The sequence below is a fragment of the Purpureocillium lilacinum genome (genome assembly GCF_023168085.1).
Source record: "Purpureocillium lilacinum CBS 284.36 DNA, scaffold_4, whole genome shotgun sequence".
NCBI lineage: Eukaryota > Fungi > Ascomycota > Sordariomycetes > Hypocreales > Ophiocordycipitaceae > Purpureocillium > Purpureocillium lilacinum.
This window is the reverse complement of record NW_027072114.1, coordinates 3,599,084-3,625,282: the sequence shown is the minus strand read 5'-3', so window position 1 is coordinate 3,625,282 and position 26,199 is coordinate 3,599,084. Positions and strand designations below refer to the sequence as shown.

The following is a 26,199-nucleotide window of genomic DNA, read 5'->3' as shown; positions in this document are numbered from 1 at the left end:
GGAGAAGCTCTCCCGAGCCGTGCAAATTTTCACCATGCCAGAAAAACAGCTGCAGCATTGGTTGGCCTAGCTGTAGCATCTTGCACGTCATCGTTGAGGCGAGTGTCTTCAAGCTTCCGCCGTGAATCACCCTCAGTGGGATGTCGTCATCGAGAACGACTTGGTATAGTGCTGAATGCTGGATGATCCTCGTGCGCAGAATTGGATTGGCCTTCACCACAGCCGTCCAGGCGCGTTTCAAACTTTACACGTCGATGTCATCAGGCAGCCGGTAGCGAAATTGGGCTTGAAACGCGCCGGCGTTGCGCAGAGACTGGTAGATCATGGCCTCTTGTAATGGCGTGCACGGATAGACGTCCTCGACTTGACAGTTGTTGACCTGGCAGGCCCTGGCCGCCACTTCCAGCAGAGAGGCCCGTTTTTCTCGAAGAACGAGTTCAAAAGGCGAAAAACTGTCTTGGGCAGGGACCCCAGACTTCGCAACCGCCGCCATGTCGGAGAGCCTTGGATGACTGAAAACGTCCGCCACAGACAACAAATATCCTTTCTCACGCGCAGCGGAAGCCAGCCTCATAGCCACTATCGAGTCCCCGCCCATTGCAAAGAAGTCGTCCGTGGTGCTGACATCGCTGACCTGGAGATTTAACAGACCAGCCCACAGCTCAGATACGACGCGTTCTTTGTCGTTGACGGGCTTGACTGTCACGGCCGCGTTAGATCTCAATCTGCCACCGACGCCATCACTCGGCAAGGACATGGCAAGCTGCGATATCATACGACGGTGAACTTTTCCGCTGGCAGTCAGCGGAACATAGTTGAGCTGCACAAACAATGAGGGGACCATGTATCGAGGAAGAATCCCGGGAAGTCTGCTCTTCGCTTCCTGGCAAATGTCTCTAAACGCGTCGTCCGTAGCGGCAAAAAGTGGCTTGTCGTCGGTTCCTGAAATGGCGGCACCCGTCTCCCTAAGGCTGATAAAGGCGACAAGTCTAGCCCGGGAATCGGGTGAGTGAACCAGCTCGACGACAATTCTCGCGCTGTCGCAGAAGAATTGCTTCAGGTTGGCCTCGACTTCCCCCAACTCGATTCTCTGACCATGGAGCTTGACTTGTCTGTCCTTCCGGCCGACATATCGTATGCGTCCATCCACCATATATTGGACGAGGTCGCCGGTTCGATGCAACCGCCCAATTTTACCGCCGCGAAGGCGAGACAGCCATGGCGGGCTAGGGACGAAGCTTGACGCCGTTCTCTCAGCATCGTTAAAGTAGCCCCTGGCCACAATCGGACCTTCAATGAGCAGTTCTCCGACCGCGCCCCAGGCGCAGAGCCGTGACGGGTCAGAGGGGCTGACGATCCAGCCGACACCGGTTGCAAAGGAGCCCAACATTCCAGAAGCATAGTTTCGTGGGTCGACGCGGCAGGTTACACAAAGTGGCGTGCATTCCGCAGGGCCGTAGCCGTTTATGAGGCGGCAATCACTGCTCGCCCAGCGCTCTACATCAGCAGATCGAAGGTTCTCGCCCCCAAAAACCAGCGTGTTGAGGGACGGAACGAGAGTCGGCTCGAGGACGTGGGACATAGACGGGATCATGAACGCCCAGTTGACTCGCTTTCTCTCGATAAATCCGTTGAGATCCGACAGCCGTTCCTCGTCAGAGGGGATGCACAAACACCCCCCAAACGTCAGGCAGGCGAACACCTCCAGAAGCGAGATATCGAAAGCGTACGACGCAAAGTGCAGCGTCCTGTTGTGTGCGCTCAGATTGAGCGGGCGGTCGAGCTCCCGAAGAGCTGTGGCAATGCTTCCATGTTCCAGCACTATTCCCTTGGGCTTTCCTGTACTCCCGGATGTGAACAGTATGAAAGCGGCATCCGTCACTGCGACCTGTCGCGGAGTCAATGGCGGGCTGGGTGGCAGCGTATCCAGCAGCGCAGGCGACACGGTGACGAGATGGGCGTTCCTATTCAATGCTTCGATCATGCTTCGTGTTGCCTGCGATGCGATAACGACACTGGCTTGCGTCTGCTTGAGCACTTCCTCAAATCTACCAGGCGGATGAGACGGATCTAGGGGTACACAAGCGGACCCAGACTTGAGTACGGCGAGTGTCGCCACGACTGTCCATCGCGACTTTTCCATGCAAATCGCTGTAATACTCCCAGCGCCAGCTCCGTGAGAAGCCAGATGTTGCGAGAGTCGACCAAAGGCTTTACACAGCTGTGTATAAGTCAGGGAGCCATCCCATGAGGAAATCGCCTCCTTGTTGGGGTGCAGTCGGCATTGTTCCAACACCAAGTCGTGCAGCAATCGATCCGCACTGATCAAGTCCAACGTATTCGATTGCATAATGCGTTTCATGTCCTGGGGGCTGATAACTTCAATGTCTTTTGTTGCCGTGCTCGGGCTTCGCATCACCTGCTGCACGACGTGGTCGAGCTGATGGGCCAAATTGAGCACTTCGACCTTCTCCAGGTACGACTCGTCGAAATTTGCGGTCAGGTGCACAGAGCGGTTGTCTGGCGAGATTGACAATATTATCAGGAGCGGCGTGTTGGCAAAGTGAGAATACACATCGTCTGTTGTGGGGGCTTCCTTAAAGAGATACCCCTGCTCTCCTCGGTCCGCGGGTTGGATGACCAGCTGGGTGTGGAAGTCGCACGCCGCCGCCGTGTCAGCGCTTATGGAACGGATACTCTGTAACCCGAGCTGCTCATGAGGCGTCATGTCGAATATGTGTCTCTGTATGGCCATGGCTGCCTGCTCCACCGTTACAGCCTCCGACAATCTGACGCGGAATGGCACTGTCGTGATGGTAGGCCCAACGCATTGGTCAATGCCCATCATAGGTGCGTTCCTCCCGGACAGCGTGAGGCCGTACACGACATCGTCCGAAGCAGTGTAGTGACCGAGAACAATCGAGCATGCGAGCTGAAGGCTGGCCGAAAGCGTGGCATCCATACCATCTACATCCCGGATCTGTATGTCGTGGCTGACGGATCGTCGCTGGCCGCGAGGCATTGTCGTCCCTCGTTGTGCCGGGAACATTGTAACGTCCAAATCTCGGAGCTCTTGCTTCCAGAACTCTCTGCTAGCAATTGTCGGGATGTTCTTCACATAGGCCACAAACGTGTTGAAAGGACGGAGCCTGAGCGTGTCCCCGTTGTAGGCCGCTTCAGCTTGGCCAAGGATGAGCGACAGCGACGTGCCGTCGTAGAGTGCGTGGTGAAGCCAAAGTTGCAAGCTATCCTCTTCGCCGCGTTTCACTAGCTTAATCCTCTGGAGTGGCTTGCCGAGCGCAACATCAAGTGGTCCGTCGTTGGATGACCACTGCAGCTCCTCTGCAATGACAACTTGCAGAGTACTGTCGCCTGCAGGTCCCAAGACGAGGCGCGTGCGAAGAATGGGGTTCGCATCGTACACTGCTCTCCACGCCAGGAGCATCCGGTTAAGACAGACACCGCGAGGCAGGCTAAACTCTAGCTTGGCCACGAAGTGGCCCTGCCGTTTCATGCTCAAGGCAAGTAGGCCTTCTTGCATTGAGGTGCAGGAGTAGATGTCTTCCACAGAGTCCTGGCGAACGCCGCAAGCACGCGCCACAAATGCGATCAGGCAATCGCGGTCTTCGCAATCTGTCAACTCAAAGGGCGATACTGTGTCTGGCGTTTGCGTCACTGGGTGTCCGAGAAACAATGCCAGAGCAGACAGGCGAGGACATCGGAACAAGTCTGCCACGGACAGCGAGTATGAAGCTCCATTGAGGCGGCCGACGACCTTCATCGCGGCAATCGAATCGCCTCCTAAATGGAAAAAATTGTTGTCCATGCTAACAGCTTCAGCTGGTAGGCCGAGTGCTTCACATACTGCCACTTGAACCGCGACCTCGCTGGGCATCACTGGCGGGCGATTTGTCGCAGACGAGTTGTACGCCAGGAGCTCTCTCTTAGGAAGTGCCGAAACTGTCTCTCGGAGAAGTTGGCGGTTGACCTTTCCTGTCGGTGCCAAAGGGACACGTGCCAGTGGGAGGAACAGAGATGGGACCATGTAGCTCAGCAGCCGAGAGCGAAGCTGTCGCTCTACTTCTCCAAACCTTTTCTTGACAGAGGCGTCAAGCGCGCCCAAGACTCGTTCAGTATCTTCAGCTTCAGTGTCGCTCAGGAGGACAAAGACGGCGAGCTTCACGTTAGTACTCTCGCCTCCAGGGCTCACCACCTCTGCCACGACCTGTCGTGCCGTGGGCAAAGACTCCCGCACATGCTGCTCGACCTCGCCTAGTTCTATGCGCTGCCCCCGGAGCTTGACTTGGTTGTCTTTTCGCCCCAAGAACAGCAGCGAGCCGTTGCCGCTAGGGCTGTAGCGGACAAGGTCCCCGGTTTTGTAAACTCGCCCCTGCCTGCCACACCTGAGGCGACGGAGCCAGTTCGAATAGCTGGTGAACGACGCTTCGGTCATTTCTGCATCATTCACGTAGCCCTTTGCCAGGATGGGGCCTTCAATGAGAAGCTCGCCCACAGCACCGGGCGGTGTGAGGATGCTGCTGTCTTTGGGATCAACGATCCAGCATGCCGCGCCGGCGCCCCAGCCAATGTTGGAAACACCGCTTTCCAGCGTTGCATGTGGCTGTATTACGGCGTCGATGCAGCACTCGGTAGGTCCATAGCCGTTCATCAAACACACCTTGCCCTCCCACATGTCACAGTCACTCTTGGCAATGGCTTCACCACCGAGGGCCAGAATGTGCAGTGTGTTCAGATTGCCGGGTCGCAAGGTTCGTGCCAGCGACGGCGTCAGCGTTGCCCAGGTGACTTTGTAGTCATTTATTGCCTTCTCCACGTCGGTCCTGCTCTCCGTTTCGGACGGGATGCAGATACATCCGCCGCGGACAAGAGGGTACAGGATTTCAGCGATTGATGCGTCAAAGGTAAAGGACGCAAAGCTGAGGACTCTCGAGTTTCGGTCAATGAGAAACGTTCCACTGTTCACCATCGCAGCAGTAGCAAGCGCGCAGTGCTGCATGATGACTCCCTTGGGTCGGCCGGTCGACCCGGAGGTGAAGACGGCGTAAACAGGATCGAACGGCGTCACCGCAGCAGGCCGAGAACTTGTGTCGAGGGGTCTGCTTTCGCTCTGCTCGGCCAGCACACTCTGGAGGCGCAAGGCCTTTGCCTTCTCGGCGTGCGAAGTGGACGTGATGACTACTTTCGAGTCGATGTCGTCCCGGATTTGCTGAAGCCGAACCATCGGCGTTGACGGATCGATCATGATAAACGCTGCGCCTGCTTTCATGACGGCCAACATGGCCACAACAGCCCAGAGCGACCTTTCCACGATGACCATAACATACTGCCCAGGTCTGATACCCCTATCCTGAAGTAAGTCGCAAAGCCCCGTCGCGCGCGCGCCGAGGTCTCGGTACGTGAGAGAGCCATCCCAGGCATCAACTGCTCTGTCATGCGGATAGCTGACACAGTGCCTGAACACGATGTCATGCACGCAACCGTTAAAAGGCTCAACGAGATGTCGATTCCAACCGAAGAGTAGCTGGACATCCTGTTCATTCGCTGTCAACAGCTCCGCCAACGTGTTTTCCGGGTTGCTGGAGATGCCATGCAAGCAGTGGCAGAATTGGTTCATGATTCGTTCCATCAGCCACGGGGTAATAACCTCCGGGTCGTACGTGGCTGTAATATCCAGCGTGTCGCTGGGACGTTCCCCTAGAAAGACCTCGAGAGATAGCATGTACTGGTCCGCAATTTCCGTTGAATATCTTTCGACCTTGTTGCAGAACAGTATCGACCGTGGCTCGCGATGATGTGGCTGAATGATGACATGGTTCTGAAATTGGCAGGCGGCGGCGGCGGATGCCCCCAAGGCAGCGATGCGCTGGAGGCCGACATGTTCAAACAGCATCGTGTCTGCGTTCTGTGAAACCAGCTGTTCTAGGGCCACGCGAACAGTAATCGAGCGGTCATGTCTGCACCGCAGCGGTATCGTGGTCAAGATTGGTCCGAGCATCTCTTCTATCCCCGGGACGGGCGCGTTGCGCCCAGCAAAGGTGGTTCCGAACACAACGTCGTCCGTGCCAGCGTACTGTGCGATGACGACTGCCCATGCGAGCTGAATGATAGTGGCTGGAGTGGCGCGTATTTCGTTTGCCGGATTCAGAGCGAGCGAGCGGGTTGCGACTTTGAGAAGGCCGGGCGTGTAACCTTGCCTGGGAGCCGGAAACATGTGGCCAGCGTAATCATCAAGCTGCCTCCTCCAATGCTCGCCCCATGCTGTGTCATCTTTCTCCAGAGTGTGTCTGACAAAATATTTGAAGGGCTTCAGTCCCGGGACACCACCATGGTATGCCGCCTCAACCTGCTCCAGGATGCGAGGCAGCGACCATCCGTCGTACAAGGCGTGATGGATAGAGAAGATGAAATACTTGTTCTCCCTTTCCTTTACTAGAATCAGACGTAAGAGTGGTCGCCCAGCTTCCATTTTCTTCATGGAAATGTCTAGCGATGCGTCCATACTATGGGACTGTTCCCATTCGATGCCAGTCGTCACAACAACCTGCAGGGATGTATTCAGTTCGTGTATGATCCGTGTACGCAGGATCGGGTTCGCCTCTACTGTGGCGCTCCATGCACTTTGCAGTCTTCCCTCCTCTATTGATCTTGGTAGTCGATGGACGTATCGAGCAATGTACTTGGCCTCGGCACCCGTGAGGGACTGCGCCATGAGACCTTCTTGCAGCGGCGTGCAGGGGTAGATGTCCTCAATCTGTTCAGCCGATACCCTGCATGCCTTTGCGGCCATCTCTAAAAGCTCTTCTCTTGTTTTATGAGAACAGACCAAGGAAAACGGTGGCACGTCGGTCTCGGCCAAGCTGAGGGACATGCTGGCCGCGAGGTCAGTGAGGCGCGGCGTCTTGAAGACCTTGGTGACTGGAATAACCAGTCCCTCTTCTCTCGCTAGTCGCGCGAGCTCAATGGCACTTAAAGAATCGCCGCCGATGCCATAGAAGTCGTCGACGGGCCTTGCGTCTCGGACACGCAGCGCCCTTTCGACCAGTCGACAGAGTACCGCCTCCATGTGCGTGGGCGGTGCTGAGTCGTCCTGCGGCGCTTGGACGTATGCAAAGAGGTCAGTTCTGGCCATCTTTGAGGCCGCTTGTCGAAGTGATCGCCGGTCGGTCTTGTTCGTAGAAGTGGTTGGGAGGAGCCTCAGTGGTATCACGGCGGAGGGCACCATGAACCTAGGGAGGCGGGCGGCGAGGTGATCCACGACGCGCCGAGAAACTTCTCTGGACTCTGGACCGGGTGGGTGGAAGATATTCGACGCCCCGAGGTTGGAATCTGATATTGTCTGAGCCGTCCCTGGGGTGAAGGTAAATCCAACGAGCACTTGGGCTGAGCTACCGACGGCAGGAACGACCACGTCGGCCAGGACAAGAGTGCCGGCGGGCAGTACCTGCCGCATGTGGTGCTCTACTTCGCCCAGTTCCAACCTCTGGCCGTGAATCTTGACCTGCGTGTCTCTTCGCCCGACATAACGCAGGTTCCCGCCCTCGACGTACTGCACCAGGTCGCCCGTGCGGTACATGCGACTTCTGTATTTGGGCAACTCTGACGACATGAAGGCAGATCGCCAACCCGGGCTGTCAACAAAGGACCGTCTATTCATGCCTTCGAGCCCGACATAGCCCCTGGCCACAATAGGGCCCTCGATAAGCAGCTCGCCGACTGCACCTAACGGTGCGAGCTTGCCGTGATCGGTCGGATCGACCACCCAGCACAGAGCCCCAGTGCCGGAGCCGATAATGTTTGGATCCTGGCTATCAGTGACGCTGTGAATCGAAGAGTATACACAACACTCTGCAGGTCCGTATCCGTTAAAGACATGCACACGATCCGCCCAAGTATTCACATCGGACGGTGTGAGCGACTCGCCGCCAAGCACAAGCGTCGTGACTGATGGGACATCGCTTGGTCTCAGCAGTCTCGCCACCGTTGCCGGGACTAGGAGGGTGTTGGCGCGCAACAGCTGCACTGCGTTGGCGAGGTCACTGGCGCGATCTGCCTCTGAGGGAATGCACACGCAGCCGCCGACTAGCAGAGGCGTCAGGTGTTCCGCAACGCTGGCGTCAAACGTGTAAGACGAGAACTGAAGCACTCTGCTCTCGGAGCTCAATCCAATGGCTTTTATGGCCTCGGTCTGCCCGGAGCAGAAGGACGAGTGCTCTATCACGATGCCTTTGGGAGCCCCCGTCGAGCCCGAGGTGAAAACAGCGAAGGCGGCATCGTGTGGCGCGACGAGCGCCTTGGGTAACGCCGCAGCCGGTATCGATCGAAGCCGCTCGACATTGCCTCGGTCCAGCACGATGACCTGTCGGCCGAAGGCCTCTGCTTGCTTGGCTAGATTTGCTGCCGAGATGGTGGCTACGGCTCCCAGCTGAGCACACATGTTGCCCAGCCGATCCTGTGGGAGTGACGGCTCAAGGAGCACAAACGCAGCACCCGCTCGGAGGACGGACAGCATTGCAACGAGCGCCCATTTCGATTTTTCAAAGTACACGCCGACAAACGTTTCGGGACCGACGCCACGCGACGACAGATCTGCCGCGACAATGGCGGATACGCGTTCCAGGTCCGCATATGTCAAGTCGCCGTCCCAAGCACAGACTGCCATGGCTTCCGCCTGACTGTGGCATTGGTCCAGGACGAGGTCGTGGACGCAGCGGCTGACAAGCGTGGGTTGTCTCCCGTTCCAAGCCATGAGTTGCCGCACCATGCTTGGGGAAACCATATCGACGAGCTCTCCAGGGGAGACTTGTGTGAGCTGAAGCACGTTGTGCGCGAGGAGATCTGCGACGAGCATGGCTTGCCATCTAGATAGGATGTGAATCCGGTAATGAAGACGGAGCTTCACACCAAGGCCATCGACGTGGGCCCGGACGTATACATCAATCTGTCGGCAGTTAGACCTGTGCGGAAGCAAGCGAACATCTCTTTTGCGCACCTCGTCAGGAACTTCACGGGCGTAGTTCCATGTGAGAGCTATACGTGAGTCTTGTCGACCCGGTTTCGACTTCTCCTTGGCAAGGGCATTCTTGATAAGTGCAGCCGGGCTATGATCCCGCGACAGATCGACACAACACCAAGACTCGGTAGCAGTCTCGGCATTCTCACGCCCGGCACGATTGCTGAGGAACCTGAAGCCGGGGCGGTGCGAGCCCGTGTACGCTCGCAGAACCAGAGCCCACGCCGCTCGAAGCAGTTGCTCGCAGGGAACGCCTCGCGCCAAGCAGATGGCGAGGAATTGATTTGGGCCCTCGAGTTTTACATCCTCTGACTGGCGTTTCGTCGGTGCGCGCGAGACGCTATGGAACGCAGGGAACTGACATACACCATCCGAGCTGCCCTTCCCCTCCTCACGCGCAAAAATGCCTGACATGATGAACAGATAACGGTGAGGGTGGCAATCGTAAGGATGAAAGCAGCATACAGCGAGAGAGGGGAACGACTAACAGAGCCTCTGCAGGGTTGGAATACGAAGTAGATGCAGATCTCAGATGGCCAGCGAAACGGGCACCTGGTCGTGCTTACACGGCGGTATTGACTCATTGAGTCGTATGAATTTACCAGCCAGACTCCGGTACAGTATATCCCAACCCCGCCTGAGAGATGCCTTCTGCCGGCTGAGTCTTTGATTGAGTTCTCGCGCATGGACCCGCTGTTTGTTCGTCGTGTTCCGACGTCGTACACGCTCTCCCCGACGCCAACACGTATGCCGCTGCACGTACGACGCCGCAAGCTTCTCCCGTCCACGTCGACGGGCACAAAGCTGTAGTCGGCCGGCCGTCTGCTGCATGCTGCGGAGTCCAGCCCCCGACACGACATCCTCTCGCCGCCAACAGCCTTGAAAGGTTGCTTCCTCATGCATATACGGCACGCACGCGGCGGCGGAGAGCCGCGCTGCACAACGAATTGATCAGTGCCTCGTGCGCTCGAGCAGTCTGACTGCTCTTGCGTCGTCGCCATGTCTCTCGTCTCCGCTGGGATAGAGGCGGACGCGGTTCGTATAAGATGCCTCCCATCTATCCTCGTGCTTCTGAAGTTGTGGCCGTGCAGGCTCATGTCCACCTTGAGACAGCTTCACTTTCGTGACTCCATTTCCTTTCCGGGATCAGAATACAGATACTAGCCAGCCCTTACCGCCATGGCCGAGTTTACGCCTTTTTGGGAGCAGCCCAGCCACCCGGGCTTGATTCAAGTCGTCAAGGGCAATCGTCCCTACACCTCGGCAGCCTACTCGCTCGTCTTGCTGCCGCCCGGCGCGCTCTTCGCACACATCACCACGGCGACAACCGTAGCGCACACGACGTACACGTCGGTGGCGACGGGTAGTGATTCGCGCATCGAGCTCAACTCCGACCTCGTCTACTGCAACCACTCGTGCCAGCCGAGCCTGGTCTTCGACATGGCGCGGCTCGAGGTCCGTGTCTCCGACGACCGGCCGCTTCGACCCGGCGACGCCCTCACCTTCTTCTACCCGAGCACCGAGTGGGACATGGTCCAGCCCTTCCGATGCGAGTGCGGCGCCGACGACGGCGTCTGCCTCGGCCGGGTCGCGGGCGCCAGTGTGGTCGAGCCCCAGCTCCTCATGGCGCGTTGGTGGCTCAATGAACATGTGCGCGCTCTCGTCGCCGACAAGATGCAGGCAGCAGGCCGCTTCACCGCTGCAGCTGCTGCGCCTGCGCGCAAGGCTGTTGGTGACCTGAAGGTCGTGGCCGCCGAGGGCCAGATGGCGGCTGTGTAAGCAAGCTGGGGGTTGGAGTATAGCGACATATGTAGACGAAGAAAATAGACCCGAAACTGTCCTTCTGCCCGTGGGTTCCCGGCTGGCATCATGCGAAGCGCTGTTGCGCAGCAGCAGAGAATATGTCGGCGAGTGTTCACGCAGAGGCATGTGAGAGGAGAGAAACGACTCCACGCAGGCTCACGAACCAAACTCTCAACACAATAGACACAAGACCACGTCGACTTATGCGAGCGGCCGCGGTCGATTTCCGGCCAACCTGTCGTACCCGGCGCGGTGTGTCCAGTCCCCCGTCTGCATGAGCATCCTTACCCGGCCTGCCTCCCCCTCTGATGATGGTGCATATGCCGTGCCCGACGCTGCTGCCGACAGCCACACATCGTCCAAACTCCAAAGCCCGCTGCAGGCACAGATCGAATAGGCAGGGAGCACAGCTTCGCTGTGCGACTCACCATGCAGCCACAATCTGCTTGGCAACCCCCCCTCTTCTGAGCGGCATGGTTAAAGCTGCTTGGCCAGCATGGACACGGAGTAACTACATTCTATATACGTACACATGGTGCACACTGCACAGCAAGGCAATGCCCTCGCCTCGCCTCGGGTTCGGACCGTGGTACCCCCCGTCACAACGTCATGCATGCACAAGTCAGGTATGTAGCTTAAGACTTGGCCCTCTGTCACGACAACAGTACGGTACGAGTACATAATACACACGCACAGTGAGTGATGCACTTCCTTTCTTCCACGCGTGCGCCGCCACTCCAAGCCCGGTCTCCGCTTCGTGGCTAATAACATGGTGGTGATTTGAACCCCCCCGCTGGGGGAGGACCAGGGCCAGGCCAACGCTTCACGCGTCGCGGGACTTGCCCCCGTAGCGTTATGTAGTCGTGGTTGCACAGCGCCAGCCGCTCTGCGTCTTGAAGCGGAGTGCCTCGCATCGTCCTTGGGCGGCGCGCGAGCAAGAGGGGTGTTCGGTCTGGCCACGACGACAGCCCGTCGCATGGTAGTCAGAGTGCAGCATTGGGTCAGCCCGCCAACTCACATACAGCACGGCATCACAGGACGCGGCATGGCTCGTCAAGTTCCAACGGTTGCTTCTATGGCTAGCACTCCGAGCCTCACCCTCATCGCCATCAGGCGCAGCGTCAGCCCACCATCCTCGCGCGCGCGCACTAACACCGTCAACCCGTGAAGCAGCCCGATAGCAAGGTACATAACAAAAAGACTCAAACCTCAAAAAGACCATACGATCATAGTGTACATTCATGCCGCCCCAGTTCGCCTGTACGCCAAATGTTGTGTGTGCTCGTTTCGTTGCTTTCCTCGCCCGTTGCCGCAACAATACCCACCCTCTCTCATTACCCTCCGAACCGAAGCGAAGTCGTCAAAACACACAAGTCTCGAGGTTGCAATGGTGCTCATGCGCGTTGAAGCTGATGAAAACCCTACCGAGAAGCGGTGAAGCTGGTGAAGCGACTGCGCCGCCTACTGAGAGTTCGACACGATGCGAATCCTGGCCTTGGGCGACTTGCCCGTCGCCGAAGACACCCGCCGGCTTGCGGCAGCCTTGGCCTTGCCGGGCGAGACCTTCTTTCCTGGCTTCGCGTTCTCATCGCCCACGGCAGCCACGATGGTAAGGCTTGAGGACCGCGAAGAGACCTGCTTCGTGCGCGCGAGCTGGCCGTACGTCTTGACCACCTTTGTGGTGCTCGTCTTCTTAATGACTGCGCCCGTGCTGGCACGGCGGTTCGCGGGTGACTTGGTGCCCAGGGCCGCCTTCTTCGCGCTTCCCGCGATGCTTGAGACGCCCTTCTTCAGGGCTGTGGCGGCTCCCTTGGCCGCGCCCTTGGCGGCCTTGAGGCTGGCGTTGGACAGCGACCGCTTGACACCCGTCGCGGGCTGGATCTTGCGCTTCTTGGCCTTGCTGCCGTCAGCCTCTTCGTCTCCGATGAGCTCCTTGAGCTTGCGCTTTCCGGCCTTGACCGTGGCCTTGACCGCCTTCTTCAGGTCCGCCTTGGGCGGCTTGGCCTCGTGCTTCTTGGGACCGAGGACTCCGCGGCAGTTGTGCGAGCCGCAGAGGCACTTCTGGACGTTCTTGGCCGAGAAGGGGTCGAAGTTGTAGTCGTACGTCAGCTCGTCACCCGTCATGATGGGCCTATCGCCCGCAAAGAGCGCCATTCGCGGCTGCCCTGAGACGATCCATTTAATCATCCGGCAGTTGGGGTTGCAGCTGTGGTTGACGAAACGGGCGATGCTGCCGGTGGTGGCATCGATGATCATGTTCTGGTCAAAACTCATGAGATAGTAGCACTGCCCCGGACATTAGCATCATTGACCCACGGACGAGGGATGAGGCTCTGTACCTCGTTATGCTTGTAGACTTCATTCATGCGGCGCTCGCACTCTTCCTCGGTGATGATCTCACCCGTGTACTCCATGATGATCTGGTTGGGCCGGAAGCAACGGTTACTGCGCACGCCGTAGCCGCGATCCGACGTCTTGATCACCTCGACACCGACGCGATACTTGCCTCCCTTGGATCTCCGCGCCATGAGGTCGGCAAAGGCACGGTTGGTGCAGTGCTCCTTACCGATGTTGCAGTTGGTGGCGTCGCACTCATACAGCATGATGCGGTTCTGGCAGCTCTCGCCGCAGCCGTCCTCAGGCTTGCACACACACTTGGATTGATAGTCGTCAATGTGCGGCAGCTTGCGCCAGACCTCTTTGGAGTCGCCGATGAACCGATCTATATGCCCACGTCCCATGTGAGCCTCAGAGCACGTGACTTATATGAGAGGCGCCAGGGGTAGGGGGCCGTTTGCTTACTCTTGGTCATCTTCTTCCACTCATCCGGCTTGGGCTGGCCGGGGGGCAGCGGGTTGCAGATATTGTACGGCAGCTTGAAGTCGCGGCCCGCAATGAGCATACGCAGGCCCGTGTATATGGGGAGGGGCATCGTCTTGTTGAGACGGCCGCTGGGGATGAGCTCGGGCAGACCGGCGAGCTTTTTCTTCTCACCCATGGTCAGGCCCTTAAACATGTCAACGGGCGCGTCCTGGCCGGCGTAGAGGCCCTTGGCGAGGTACTTCTTGACGCGGCGCTGCTTCGTGTTGGTGATGGGCTCCGAGTCCTCCTTCTTGGGCTCGGGCTCGGGCTCGGGCTCGACCTTGGCCTTCTTGCGGGCCGGGGGGGCCACGGGGGCGTTGGGGTCGACGAACTTGCCATTGGACCACACGGTGTGCAGGACGGGGCGCTCGTCAATGCCGGAGTACTCGTTGGTGTCTTGGAGGCGGCGCAGCTCGCGCGACATCTTGGTAACGCCCTTGTCGACGGCCTTCCGGCCCTTCTTACCAATGCTGGAAAGCTTGGCCCCGAGCGAGGAGACGCCGCCGGCCAGACGCGACGAGGGACGAGAGAGGCGTGGCGACTCGCGGCCCTGGGCCTTGCGGCGCGTGCGCGGGGAGGAGGGGGCGGAGAGGGCGGCGGGGGACCATTGGAGGTTCAACGCGTCGATTCCTTCCTGGAGTGCCTTGTGCTGCTTGCCCTTCGCGCTCGAGGGGCTTGCGAGGCCCTCGACACTGCCGACGAGGGTATCGCCCGAGATGGTGCGGCGGCGCTTGCGGTCGGCGACCACATCGCCATTAGCGCGTCGCTTACCGTGTCCATCGGTGCCGCTGAGCTTGGCGAGGTTGTATACGGGGGCCGAGACACGCGCTCGCGAGGAGCGGCGCGCCGGTGTGTCGCTGGGAGCGGGCTTGGAGCTCTCGACATCGGCCTTGGGCGCCTGCGGCTCGTCTGGGCCAGGCGTGACGGCGACGGCAAGGGGCTCGCGATCGTCGTCGTCGAGATGGACGGGGGGCGCGTCGGCGGCGTCGTCGGCCACGGTGATTACATCGTGCTTGGGGGTATCCGAGTGCAGGCTCTCGGTGTCGGCGACGGTGGTGGGCGGCGTCGAGCCCGAGGACGCGAGATTCGAGGCAGTGTCAGTCGCGGCGGCGGAGACGCTGCTCGTCTCGACCAGGAGCGACATGATGCGAGGTGGGTGAGCTGAGCGACAGGACGCGGGCTTAACGCGTGCTCGCAAACATCCGCAACGGAGGGGAAGGGGAGGGGAGGCGGCGCGAGGCGGAGGGGCCAAGCAATGGAGGAGCGTCGCGGGTGTTGACGGCGGCGGCTGCGGCGGTGGTGGTGGTGGTGGTGGTGAGGTGGATGTTGTTGGCGTGTCGTGTGGTGGACGTGGAGGTGAGCGTGAGATACGGGCAGGTATGCAATTGCTGCGGGCGGGAGCGGCACGGCGCAGCAGCACAGGCCAGGGCGGTCCCAGTCAGGGAGCGTCGAGCGCTGGCTGGTAGGTAGGTAGGTTATTGAGTGGCGGCTGTTTCTAGGGTCCCGTCCGTTAGGCACATTGGCTGTCAGGGCACGCGGCGCGCGCGCGCGAGACCTGTCAGGGCGCCACCCACCCACTATCGGAGCTGGAGCTCTCTGGAAGCAGTGGCACACGGGCCAGGAGCAGCAGACCGCTCGCTACTGGAGCAGGTTTGACGCGCCGCGTCGTGTGCTGACTGATTGAGCTGCAGTAAGAGAATGCATAGTTGGTTAGCAAGCAGCGGCAACAGCAGCACCAGCAGCACCAGCAGGAGACAGCCACACTCAGCCGCCACCACGAGGAGTCCGGGCGAGCAAACGTACCAGACCGACGAGCAGACGCGCGCGCGTACGTGATGCGGCGCGCTCCAATGTCCCGAGAGCAGTCGAGGTTTTGAAAATGCTGCTTCGGCGTGGCTGGGGGGAGAAGCTACTGCTGATGGTGTTGGTGGCAGAAACGCGGACGGCGGGCGGGCACGCGCGGAGGGGGGGTGGCAGGAGAGAGAAGCGAAACGGGGGGGGCCAGAGACGGTGTTGATGTGCGTGCCTGTGCCCGTGACAAGGGAAGAGAAAAGGTGCAACCAGGTGGAAGGGGCAGCAGGCGGATGGGAATTTATGACACGGCGAGGTGAGGTAAGGTCAGTCAGGGCAAAGGCAGGCAACCGACCGACCGACCTCCTCCTCCTCTCTCCGCCTCCCCCTAATAACCCGCAACACAGTCATGGCTCGCTCACTCATGCCGGGTGTCGGCGGTGAGCTTCTTGAAGCTTGTCATGGTTCGTCACCGTCATCACATCTTCGTCCTTGTCCTTGTGAAAACGACTCAACGCGTCTTTCGCACTTTGTCCTCGCCGCGAATGACACTCGACTGCCGTTGCTCGCCGCGCCATCCGACACTCTTCCATTCATCATGATCCGCTCACGGCATCGCTCTATTTCCCCATTCTCCCGTGCGCGTGTCGTTTGCACCCGCGGCTCGTTGCAGTTATACGCGCGCCTCCTCGTCGCGTTGTCCTCATCAGCGCCGCTATTTGCCGCCAACCCACCCGCGGCTCTCCCCCCCTTTGTGCACTCATGCTTGGTGGCCCCAACCATTCCCTGTCCCAATGCCCGTGACAGAGTCCGTGACAGTGGGCGCGTAAAAATCGCCCAGAACCAGGTCGTGTGCCGCTCCGTGTCGTCGGTTGGAGCCGTGCTTGCTTGCTCGCTTGCTTGCTCACTCGACCGGGCGCCGCACCGACCCCAACCCAAGGCTTTTGTCTCGTTATCTCACAAACTCCAACCATTCCTGCCCCCTCCCCATCCGTGCGCCCGTTCTGTGCGCACCCGCGGCGGGACCACCCCTTTGACCAATTCGCGTGGTGGTGCCTTTCCAGAGAGTTTCCCTCCAGGGAGTTGAGCATTCACACATCACGAGTCGCTGCTTGGCTCTGGCCAAGACACGAAAAAAAAAATATGTCCCCCTCGTTTCAGACGAGGCCTTGGTCAGCAGCGACTTGACTCCAGCTCAACCACTTAGCCGGTGGCCGCGTCTCCGTTGATTTGAGGGGAAGGACTAACTAGGGCTGAGGGCCTGGTCGTGACCTGCGCTGGGCCGCCCTTGACGCCACTTGCCACGGTCTGAAGCATAAGTGGTGATGCCTCGCCGCCGCGGGGAACGGAGCTGGAGGTCGTGGGCAATGGACGCTCAGCTGCCGGATTCGGTGGCGAGCACTACGCAGTTATGGTTGCATTTACCAGCTGATCCGCAACTCCATTCCGCAGACTACAGCCGCCGGCTTGAAGGGCTGGTGTGAGAAGCGCTGGTGGTACGGGTCGCTCGCGTTGGCTTTGACATGTTCGCGGCACTGGGCGGTCTTCGCTCGCGATGCGCGTCTTTGTGTTGCTGGCCCCAACAACCGGGGGTGGCCGGAGGGAGGGAGAGTGGAGTGGCAGGGGAGACGTCTCGACCACGCGGACCGGGTGTGGGCGCCTACGTTTAGCTGCCGCCGAGTCAGGTTCGCGATGCATGATTAATTGGAGTCGCTGGTGTTGAGGCATCTTCCCGGTCGGCCGTGTCCACGACACGGTTCTGGCCTCGAAACACGAAAAGCAATCATGGATGTAGTATGTACTTGAGGCGGCATCGCCAAACACGCGTGGCCTAGCTGGGACAGTGTCATCCCCGTCGCTTGCTGGGTCATAATGATATCAGCCAACCGAGTCATTTGTCTCTTTATCTGCAGGCCTGCGCCGAGACTACCGGAGCCGCTCCATGATCGTAGCTATGGCTGCTTTCCGACAACGGACGCGTATCTCAATGTGCAGCGCTGCCGAACGGCTCTGTAACTTGCGGGCTTCTTCTCCATCCGCTAACACTCCAAGCTGTTGCATGGAGATATCACGTGCTTCGCCTCCTTCGGGGCGTCTGAGGCTCGCGGGTGCTATAATTATCTCGCGTTCATCGTGTTTATGGTGTTTGTCCTGCCCTTCTCGACCATCCCATCCGTCCCGTCCGGCGCGTATCACGTCCCTGCAGTCGGGCCTGCGAAGCCACTCGCCCCTAAACTCAGCGGAAAAGGCAGCAATGGCTTTCTCACGCCCTACACACTTCGCAAATCGGGATATCAGGCCTTGCAAGGAAAACGGTGCTCAGAGCCTCGTCCGTGAATGCCATCACTTCTCCAAGTCCCGACCAGAACAAGCAACCACGGCGACAACTGATTCTTGCCTGTGACCCCTCAGCACCATATGTTCATTTTCGAGATGGCGCAGGGCTATCTATCACCCCAATCGCAACATAGCAGACGCGCCCGGCCGGTCCCAGGTTTCCAAAAACATGACAGTGGACCAATTCGTAGCTAGTTTCCCGTGCCCTTCAGGTGAGGATGTTGCGATTTCCCGCAGCATGCTGGCACGACCTACCCTTGAGTCGCGCAATCACAAAACCCCCGATCCGTCCGCGCACGACGCACTCATCTTCCCAGCTCGCGGCTCTCGAAAATAGCGGCACAAGGAATATACGATCGAGACGCAGTATCCAGACTCACGCATTGTGATACAGATTGATGCATTTTTGCCAAGTGTCGCGTTAGACACACGGTGATCAATAGCCCAAGAGGAAGCAGCCGCGCAGACATTCCATGTTGGATTGCTCAACTTCAAAACTCTCGCGACCACGATCCTGCGTCTGTCCGTCGCGCCCCTACTTCGTAAATACTGGGTAGTTGCCTAAGTGGCCCGGCCCTGAATTGCTGGCAAGCTCTCCGTGGAGGGAGTCGCCCGGTGTGTCAACCGGAGCTGTCCCCCAGTAAACTGGGCGACGCGCCCGCGGAGAACCCCCCGCCACACGCGACGTGTCACGAGACGTATAGCCGCCCTCCTCCATCATTTAATCTCCTCCAAAACGCCAGCGGCGTTGAACGGTCTCCAACGACGGGGGCTGCCTACAAGAACCGGGTGCCACCCAAGCAAGAGCGTTTCGCAGCGACCGTAATGGCCTGTTCCGTAGAGCACAAAGCAACCACGTAGAGCGTAGGAACGATGGATTCCTCGTCCTCGTCCAGCCTCCCAACCCAACCCAACCCAACCAGACAGAGCAGCGCAGTGCGCAACCAACCCTCATTCATGCCAGTGCAAAGCAAATCACGCGCGACGAGTCACTGCCGCCCGCACGCACTCAAAGTCAGCGCAGCCAGCGCACGCCAAAGTCACATCAATGCAAGGGGCGAGCGACTTTCGTCAGCGGGCGGGCCGGCGAGCGGGGAAGGAGAACGGGAACCATCTCGTCTGTCTATTCGGAAACAAAGGGGGTGTCTAAGGAGGACGCTCAACTCAAAAATTACACGAGAGGGGAGGGTATTATCGCCGCTGTACCATCGCGCGGAAAGCAACCAGCAAACACAAAAAAAGCGACAAAGAAACATGAGCGACCAGATGACGCGCGGAAAATGCGTCCACATGCTCTGCGAGGCTGAAGCCTTATCAACAGCGTTCATCCTCATGCGACGACCTCCTTGTTGGCCTGCTGCGGGACAGCGGCCTTCTCTGCCGACACCTCCACCGGTTCGGCGTCAGGCTCGGCGATGGGCTCCGCGACGGGCTCGGCGGGCTTGGCCTCCTCTGTCTCGACGGCCACGGGCTTGACACCCTCCGTCACCGTCTCCGGGGCAGCCGTGGGAGCTGCATCGGTCTTGGCCTCAACAGGCGCCGCAGCAGGCAGCTCGGCCGCCACGGCAGCGCCATCAGGCTTGCCAGCTTCTGGAGCCTTCGCCTCTCCGTCGGCCTTGGTCACAGCCTCGGCCTTGGGAGCAGCGTCCTTGGCGGCATCCTGCTTCCCCGCAGCCGTCTCAAGCTTGACCATCTCGCCGTCCTTGACGCTCGGGCCCTGGCCGCCGTACTCCTTGGGCAGGGTGCCGACGATGCCCTTGAGCTCCGTCGCCAGGGTGGTGCCGGACGTCATGGGGTGGAACTTGCGCAGCGTGGCGGGCGCGAGGAAGAACTTCATGGCGCCAAAGACCCAGCCCATGATGGCGGGCACGTTGACGAAGAACTTGTGGGCCAGCAGCTCAGGGTACGCCGTCGAAAACGTCTGAATCGTCTCCTTGCTGGCGGCCTTGACGTCCGGGTCCATGCGGAAGAAGCTGACGGACTGGTAGTCGTGCACCTGGAGCATCTGGTACGGGTCGACGGCGTCGGGGCCCTCGGGGATGCGCTCCTTGATGTCGTTGAGGTGCAGCTTCTGCACGCCGAGCTCCATGAGGGCGGCACGCCACTTGATGAACCTGTGTACAGGGGTCAGTCACGTTGGCAAACTCGGCACATTTTTCCAACGGGGAGGGCGCACTCTTGCACGTTGCCAAACGTGGCCTTGTTGTTCTTGACGGAGCCATAAATGTTCCAGGTAATGACCGTCTCCTTGCCCGTGGTGGCATCCGGGTGAACCGTCACATAGCCCAGGCCCCCGAACTTGGCGCCGTCAAAGACCTCGGAGATGAGCGCAACGGGGTTGACCTTCTTGCGCCACTCGAGGGCCGCAAGGAGCTGCTTCTCGCCAGCGGCGGCGTCGCCGTTGTTGGCGCGCAGGAACTTCTGGAGGATGACCTGCGAGGGCGCGTGGTCGGGCGAGGCGGACAGCTCGACGCCCCACATCTCGGAGTGGCCAACCTGCTCGAGCACGGCGGGGAGGCGGGCCGTGAGCTTGGAGAGGGGCGTCTCGGCGGTCACGGTGGTCTTTGTCGTAACGGCAGCGCCGGCAATGCCTGAGCCAGCGGCGGCATCGGCGTCGTTGGGTGCCGTGGCAGCGGGAGCAGCAGCTGCGTCGGTGCCGTTGGGCGTGGCCGCAGCGGGAGCGGGAGCGGGAGCAGCGTCGTCAGTGCCGTTGGACGCGGTAGGGGCAGCCGCAGCCGCAGCCGCAGCCGTCTCCGCCACGGGAGCGTCAACGGCGGCGGCCTTCTCCGCCGCGGGAGCGTTGGACGCGGGAGCTTGCTCGGCCGTCGTCATCTTGGTCGTTCGGTTTGCGGCTGGCGGTTGGCAGCGGCACCGTGAGGGCGATGATGCGAGGTGAAAGGGCGTCGAGACGGAAATCCGTTCGTGCGGGTGTGCTTCGAAGGTGCCAAGAGAGATGGGCGGAAGACCCGAGCGTGAGCGTCAGGAGGAGGGAAGGGGAGAAGAAAAGAAAGAGAAGATGAGAAATGACGGGGGTGGTCTCTTCTTTTTTTTTCTGCTGCTGTGCCCTTGCTCGGGGGTGGTTTGTTGGGAGACGGGGGGTGGTAGGTTGTGGTGCTGGGCGGGCGTTCGTTCAGTCACGGCTCGCGCAAGGTAGCTACAGTGTACGTAGCTACCCGAGAGCTAAGCTGTGCTGGGCGGCGACGGGGGTCTGTGTGGGCGGATGGGCGAGCCGGGCCAACTGCCTGTGGCCAGATCGGATCGCGTTCCGGCGCGCGAGAGAACGAACAGAAGAGGGAGGGGGTGGGTGCGGTGACGGCCAGGTAGGCAGACAGGCAGGTAGGCGAAGCGACCTGTGTGACGCGACGGGCGGGCGGGCGGTTGTTGAGGCGATGATGGGACAGGTAGGCTTGGGCCCGCGCCGATAAGATGGCCTATACATAGATCTCGGGTGACGATGCGACAGTTGCGGTGGGGCCGGCAGGGCGTTTGGGCGTCAGGGGGAGAACGTGCTAGTGGAGCGCACCAGCTCCCGGGCAGCTCTAAAATGCAGCTGCAGCGACAAATGGGCTCACCGGACGGACCCGCGCCGGCTGCCGACGCGCCATCCACGGGCTGGGGGGGTGTGAGAGGTGTGGTGGGCGGTTGACTTTCAGGTTCCAGGCTCCATGGCCCCTGGGCGTGCGCGGGTGGTGGGCGGCAGCGCCAGCTGGGTGACAGCCACCTCAGGTCAGCGACAGGAGGTGACCTTCAGAAGGCGGCGACTACTGAAATGAACGGCGCGCCTGCGAGGTGAGACAACAGCGGTCCACCACTGCGCAGCCTGCAACCGACCTGCAACTCTGACAGCTGCCCGTCCTGCGGCAACGGCGGGCAGCTGTCCCCTGTTTGACTCACCCGCCCGTCCGCACACATCAGGGAACGGAACCGCAGCTCGCAAACACGTGCGTCTACGCAGGTGTATTTTTGGGCTCGTATTGCACAGCATCACATCATCGAGCCCGTAACATGCATGTAGAAGCTCCCTCCATTCCACCCCCGTGCCTGACCTCACCTCGTAACGAGCGGATCCCAGTGACAACGTCCGTTCCCCTCGTCGCCAATCTCCCCAGGCAGTGCCACTGCCCTCCTCGTCAACGTTATCAATTGAGCCAGCCAGTGGGTGGCGCGTCGACCCGGGCTTGTGGCGTCTGCAGGCCCGCCGCCCTCGACAACATTCGAGCGACCTCCAGTCCGAGCTGCCGCTGCTCCGCCACCAACTCCAACTCCCCCCTGTGTGGCCCTGCAGCTGAAGTTCACTCTCGCCTGCCGGGCAGGTTCACTGGCCGGCAGCTGGTCGAGTTGACACTCTGCACGTTAGAGACTGGAAGTAGTTTTTCTAAAATGTAGACCTACAACGACAAGCTAGAACAAACATCACTGCTGGCTTCTGGGCAAAACCTCCCTCCACCCTGCCCCAACACACAGAAGAAGCCAAGCCATGCCACTCCATACGCCGCGATCCACACTCAATGATTAAACTAGTCCATTCAATTCACTCAAGCCCGATCCAGAGCCTAGGTAGGGGGGGTAGCGCAGTAGGGTACCAAGTAGTAGAGCAAGGTACCACCACCAGAGTAGAAGAGTAGAAGTCTTCCTTCACCACTCCAACCGCCTCAAGTCCCACGCAACATATAGCACCAGGACTCATCCGCAATGCGAATATGAGAAATCCACCCAGTTCTGATCCTCGAAAACCCTGTCCCTTCCTCACTCAAAAGCCCGTCTCTCCCGCGCACTTCCCAAAGGTCCAACAGACGAGGCCTCCAGCCAAAAGGCGAGAAAAAAAGTTTGCGTGTCCAAAGCAAAGGTTGACTCTCCTCGACCAAAATGCAAAGAGAGCCCCAATCTGGTCGCACATTCCCTCATCTCCGTTTCGGCCGTTGCGTGTCTGGTTCCGTCGCGTAAGTCGTCTCAGTGGGGGAGAGCACGGGACAGGATGCGCTCCACGGCCGAGAACTCGGCATGCGCGACCTCTGCCAGCGTCATCCTGTCGAACTGGGGACCGAAGCTGTGGCCCAGCTCGGCCCAGAAGTAGCCCCAGTACATGTCCGTCTGCTCGCCCTTTTCCTGGAGCTCGCGTCGCACGGCGTGCGGGCGCGTGAGCATCTCGCGCTGCGTCTGCTCTCGAATAATGGAGATGTACCACTAATGCAGAAGCAAATGTTAGCCAAGTCTCAAGTTCTGGGTCCAGTGTTTACCGTGTAGATGTGCGTCAGAAGAAAAGCATCCAAGAAGAGATCATACGTCAATGACATCGAGCGGTGCGCCGGGTCGGGGCGCCAGCGCGTACTGGTGGCGCCAGGAATACGCCTGCTGGGGCTGGCCGAAATAGCGCTGGTCGTCCTCGGAGACGTTGAGCATGTACGAGATATTGTCCTTCATCAGGGGCGTGAGGCCCGGGCACGAGAGGGCCGCGTTGGTCAGACGCGTCTGAAGCTGCGGCGTGAGGTTGATCGGGTCGCAGTTCCGGTTGACCTTGTCGGCGAGAACCTGGAGGAGCCTCTCTGTGGCGACGTACATAGCATATCGCTGGCTGAGGGTGATACGGTCGGTCACGAACCACGGAAACTTCTTGAGAGTGCTGATGAGGCACTCGTAGGGACGCTGAGGGCAGTCCTTGGAGTAGGGAGACTGCATCGACAATTGTTAGCACAGTCATCCACGGTTCTTAGGGCTCGACGTACCCGATGAGGGACCTCGACATGCTTGATCAGCATGACCATCTCCTCCTCCGAGATGAAACCACGAAAGTTCTCCCACGCAAACTGCTCATTGTAAGGCTTGAAGTGGGGGGTCGCGCCATCCCAGATCAGGCCGCGGGCGAGAGGGAACAAGTCCTTCATCAGGCTCGCCTGGCTGGACAGCTCGACTTCGATGGGGCGGTCACCAAGACGGCTCACGCGGCCCGTCTTGAGGTTGTAGTGGTGCTTGTCCACGGCCTTCATCGCCTCTTCGAGGTTGACAAACTCGATGTACGCATCCATAGTCTTGGACGTGACCCGCTCCATGATGATGTGCACAGGCTCATCGCAGTCATTCAGAATCTTGGAGTTGCGTCCCACGAAAGCAATCACCTCCGAGCGCTTCGTCGCAAATGGGATCTGTATTGCGTCAGTCAAGCTGCACGGACTCGGAATCAGGTGTACTCAACTCACATTCTTGAGTTTGACAACACCACGATTGATGGGCTGAGCCATGCGTGGTGCCTCCACAAACGGAAAGTTCTCCGGAGACAGGGCAACCGAGAGCAGCGGAAGGCCGCCAGGCGTGTTGATAAGCCTGTTGAGCTCAGCGGAGCGGGCAACGCCGTCTCCCACGGGAGCCACGGTCAAGGGCGTCTGCTGGGGCTCCTCAGATGCCGGGAGCAGGCGGACGAGCTGCTGGTGATGCTGCTGCTGATGCTGCTGCTGAGCGCCTGTGGGCTGAGAAGAGGCAGAATTCGTCAGGGCTGCATATCCCTGAGCAACCGGCTGGGCATGGGCATGGTGCTGAGTAGAAACTGGGCCAGTTGTGTAGGCAGAACCAGTCTGTGCAGCTGCAATCTGCGCAGCAGGCTGCACGTTCGTGCCCACAATGCCGTTTGGGTCAAACTTTGGCGGAGGATCATTGTCAACAGACGTGCGTGGAGCGTAGTTGGGCGGCTCAGTGTGGTTTCCCGAGCTCGCGGGGCTGAACGGGTACTCGCTGCCAGCCGTGTCGCCGACCTTGGAGGAGGTCGGGCTGACGAGTCCGAGGATGCCGCAAGAGAAGCTCTGCGGAATACCTGACGACTTGGGAATCGGGTTTCTGAGAACGATACCCGAGGCCTGGCCAGCATCAGAAGCCGGCTGACTCTCGTTTGCAGACGCGTTGGAGGCTCCTTCGAAGGCCGTACCAGACGAAGCAGTGTCCTAGTTTGCTCCGCCTTTGTGGCGATCCGTGCGCTGCAGAGTCTCGTTGAGCAGGTCAAACGTCATCTGGTCGAAAGAGCGACCGCTGCCTCCGACGGTGCTGATGGTGTTGGCCCTGGCCTTGGTGATGTTGACCGCACCGGCGTTGCGGGCCTCGCTGACAAGCTCTCTGTAGTGAGATAAGTGAGCCTGGGGAACGTGCATGTACTCTTGGACAGGGCTGTTGTACGGGACGGCGGGAGCAACATTCGGAGCCTCGCCATCGGCCTGCGTCAGACTCGAGACATTCTGGCTGCTCTGGGAGGAGCTGCTGCTGAAGCTCTCTTGGGCCACGTTGATTTGGCCTGCGTAAGGAGACGAGAGGAAAGCACCGCCGGGGTTGGCACCCTGGGTCGGGTTCATCGCTGTTTCGACAGGGCGAGACATCTGCTCCAGCTCAGAAGACTGAGAAAATCTAGTCAGAAAGGGCCCAATGGCGCGGAAGGGTCGAGGGGTGCCGCGTACGGTCGGCCCTCGGGTGACCATGTTCTCGGGAGGCTCCCAAATGCTCGACTCGGGGTTCAGAATGCTCTGCATGCCCGAGGTGGCGAAGCTGCCGCCAGTCTGCTGAGTAGGCTGAGATGTAGCGATGTCGTGGTGAGTGAAGGCATTTGCGTGACCGACGTAGCCTCCACGGCCGCCACGACCACGGCCACGGGAGGACCATTGGCCACCACCGCGTTGGTTGGCAGTGTTTGCCAGACGAGAGTCGGCATTGTCGGGCATGAGTGCGTTTCCGCTGTCGCCGCCGACGTAGCCCATGTTGGCTCCTCCACGGCCGTAGCTCATGGTTTCAGCCTCTGGTTCCAATGTTAGCGGTGTTTGACGCAAAAACAATGATCAGACGCGGCCGCGATCGTTGAGATGGCGGTTCGTCAGTATTAGAGAGAAGGAGAGCCAATGATACAAGAGATGGAATGCTATCACGCCCGTCTTCAGAGGACCAGGAACGAAAACATTACCTTGCGAAAGCGAGATGGTGTCAAGCGTTTGCGCAGTCGCGTCTTCACGTGGTTTTCTGAATCGACGCGGTTTGTCTGAATCGACGAGGAGGGTTCGGGGAGAGCGTGAAGGCAGATGCCCTGAAGCAGATGGGTACCGTCAAGCAGGAACAAAATCGACCAAGAATAAGGAGCCGTATTTGAACCAAGATTGAAGCACAAAAATGTGCAAGGGCTGAGGCTGGAGTAGAGAGGTATGGTGGTGTGGGAGAGTCGGGTGAGGAGAGTGTGCAAAGTGTGCGCACCACTGGTCTTTGAAAACTCTGCACACGGCACAAGGGCCAATAACAGAGCGGCAAAAGTTGATGCCTGAGAGCTTCCAAAGGCACCCAGAGCCGAACACGAGTGAATGTGTGCGCGGTGCGGCCTGTTGCCAGGTGATGGGGCTGAACAGCTGCGTGGTGGG

General features: G+C 59.6%; 5 protein-coding genes across 5 annotated transcripts; 1 reads left to right on the top strand and 4 right to left on the bottom strand.

Annotated features, from left to right (window-relative positions):
* Positions 1 to 244: 244 nt before the first annotated feature.
* On the bottom strand, positions 245 to 9,445 carry PLICBS_006257 (nonribosomal peptide synthase; the record flags this gene model as incomplete). Its single annotated transcript, XM_065600899.1, has 2 exons — positions 245 to 8,959; positions 9,011 to 9,445. 2 exons carry the CDS (start codon positions 9,443 to 9,445, stop codon positions 245 to 247), a joined length of 9,150 nt encoding a protein of 3,049 aa, XP_065456971.1.
* A 765-nt stretch (positions 9,446 to 10,210) lies between these two features.
* PLICBS_006256 (uncharacterized protein) lies at positions 10,211 to 10,810 on the top strand (the record flags this gene model as incomplete). Its single annotated transcript, XM_018320034.2, has 1 exon — positions 10,211 to 10,810. One exon carries the CDS (start codon positions 10,211 to 10,213, stop codon positions 10,808 to 10,810), a length of 600 nt encoding a protein of 199 aa, XP_018182508.1.
* A 1,485-nt stretch (positions 10,811 to 12,295) lies between these two features.
* On the bottom strand, positions 12,296 to 14,840 carry PLICBS_006255 (uncharacterized protein; the record flags this gene model as incomplete). Its single annotated transcript, XM_018320033.2, has 3 exons — positions 12,296 to 13,120; positions 13,174 to 13,556; positions 13,637 to 14,840. 3 exons carry the CDS (start codon positions 14,838 to 14,840, stop codon positions 12,296 to 12,298), a joined length of 2,412 nt encoding a protein of 803 aa, XP_018182507.2.
* A 4,314-nt stretch (positions 14,841 to 19,154) lies between these two features.
* Positions 19,155 to 20,656, bottom strand: PLICBS_006254 (non-classical phosphatidylinositol transfer protein (PITP); the record flags this gene model as incomplete). Its single annotated transcript, XM_018320032.2, has 2 exons — positions 19,155 to 19,938; positions 20,001 to 20,656. The coding sequence occupies 2 exons, from the start codon at positions 20,654 to 20,656 to the stop codon at positions 19,155 to 19,157; spliced, it is 1,440 nt and encodes a 479-aa protein (XP_018182506.2).
* Positions 20,657 to 22,774: 2,118 nt separating this feature from the next.
* On the bottom strand, positions 22,775 to 25,581 carry PLICBS_006253 (uncharacterized protein; the record flags this gene model as incomplete). The annotated part of the gene is made up of 7 exons (XM_065600898.1): positions 22,775 to 23,008; positions 23,108 to 23,494; positions 23,548 to 23,964; positions 24,019 to 24,669; positions 24,738 to 24,753; positions 24,815 to 25,197; positions 25,258 to 25,581. The coding sequence occupies 7 exons, from the start codon at positions 25,579 to 25,581 to the stop codon at positions 22,775 to 22,777; spliced, it is 2,412 nt and encodes an 803-aa protein (XP_065456970.1).
* Positions 25,582 to 26,199: the final 618 nt, after the last annotated feature.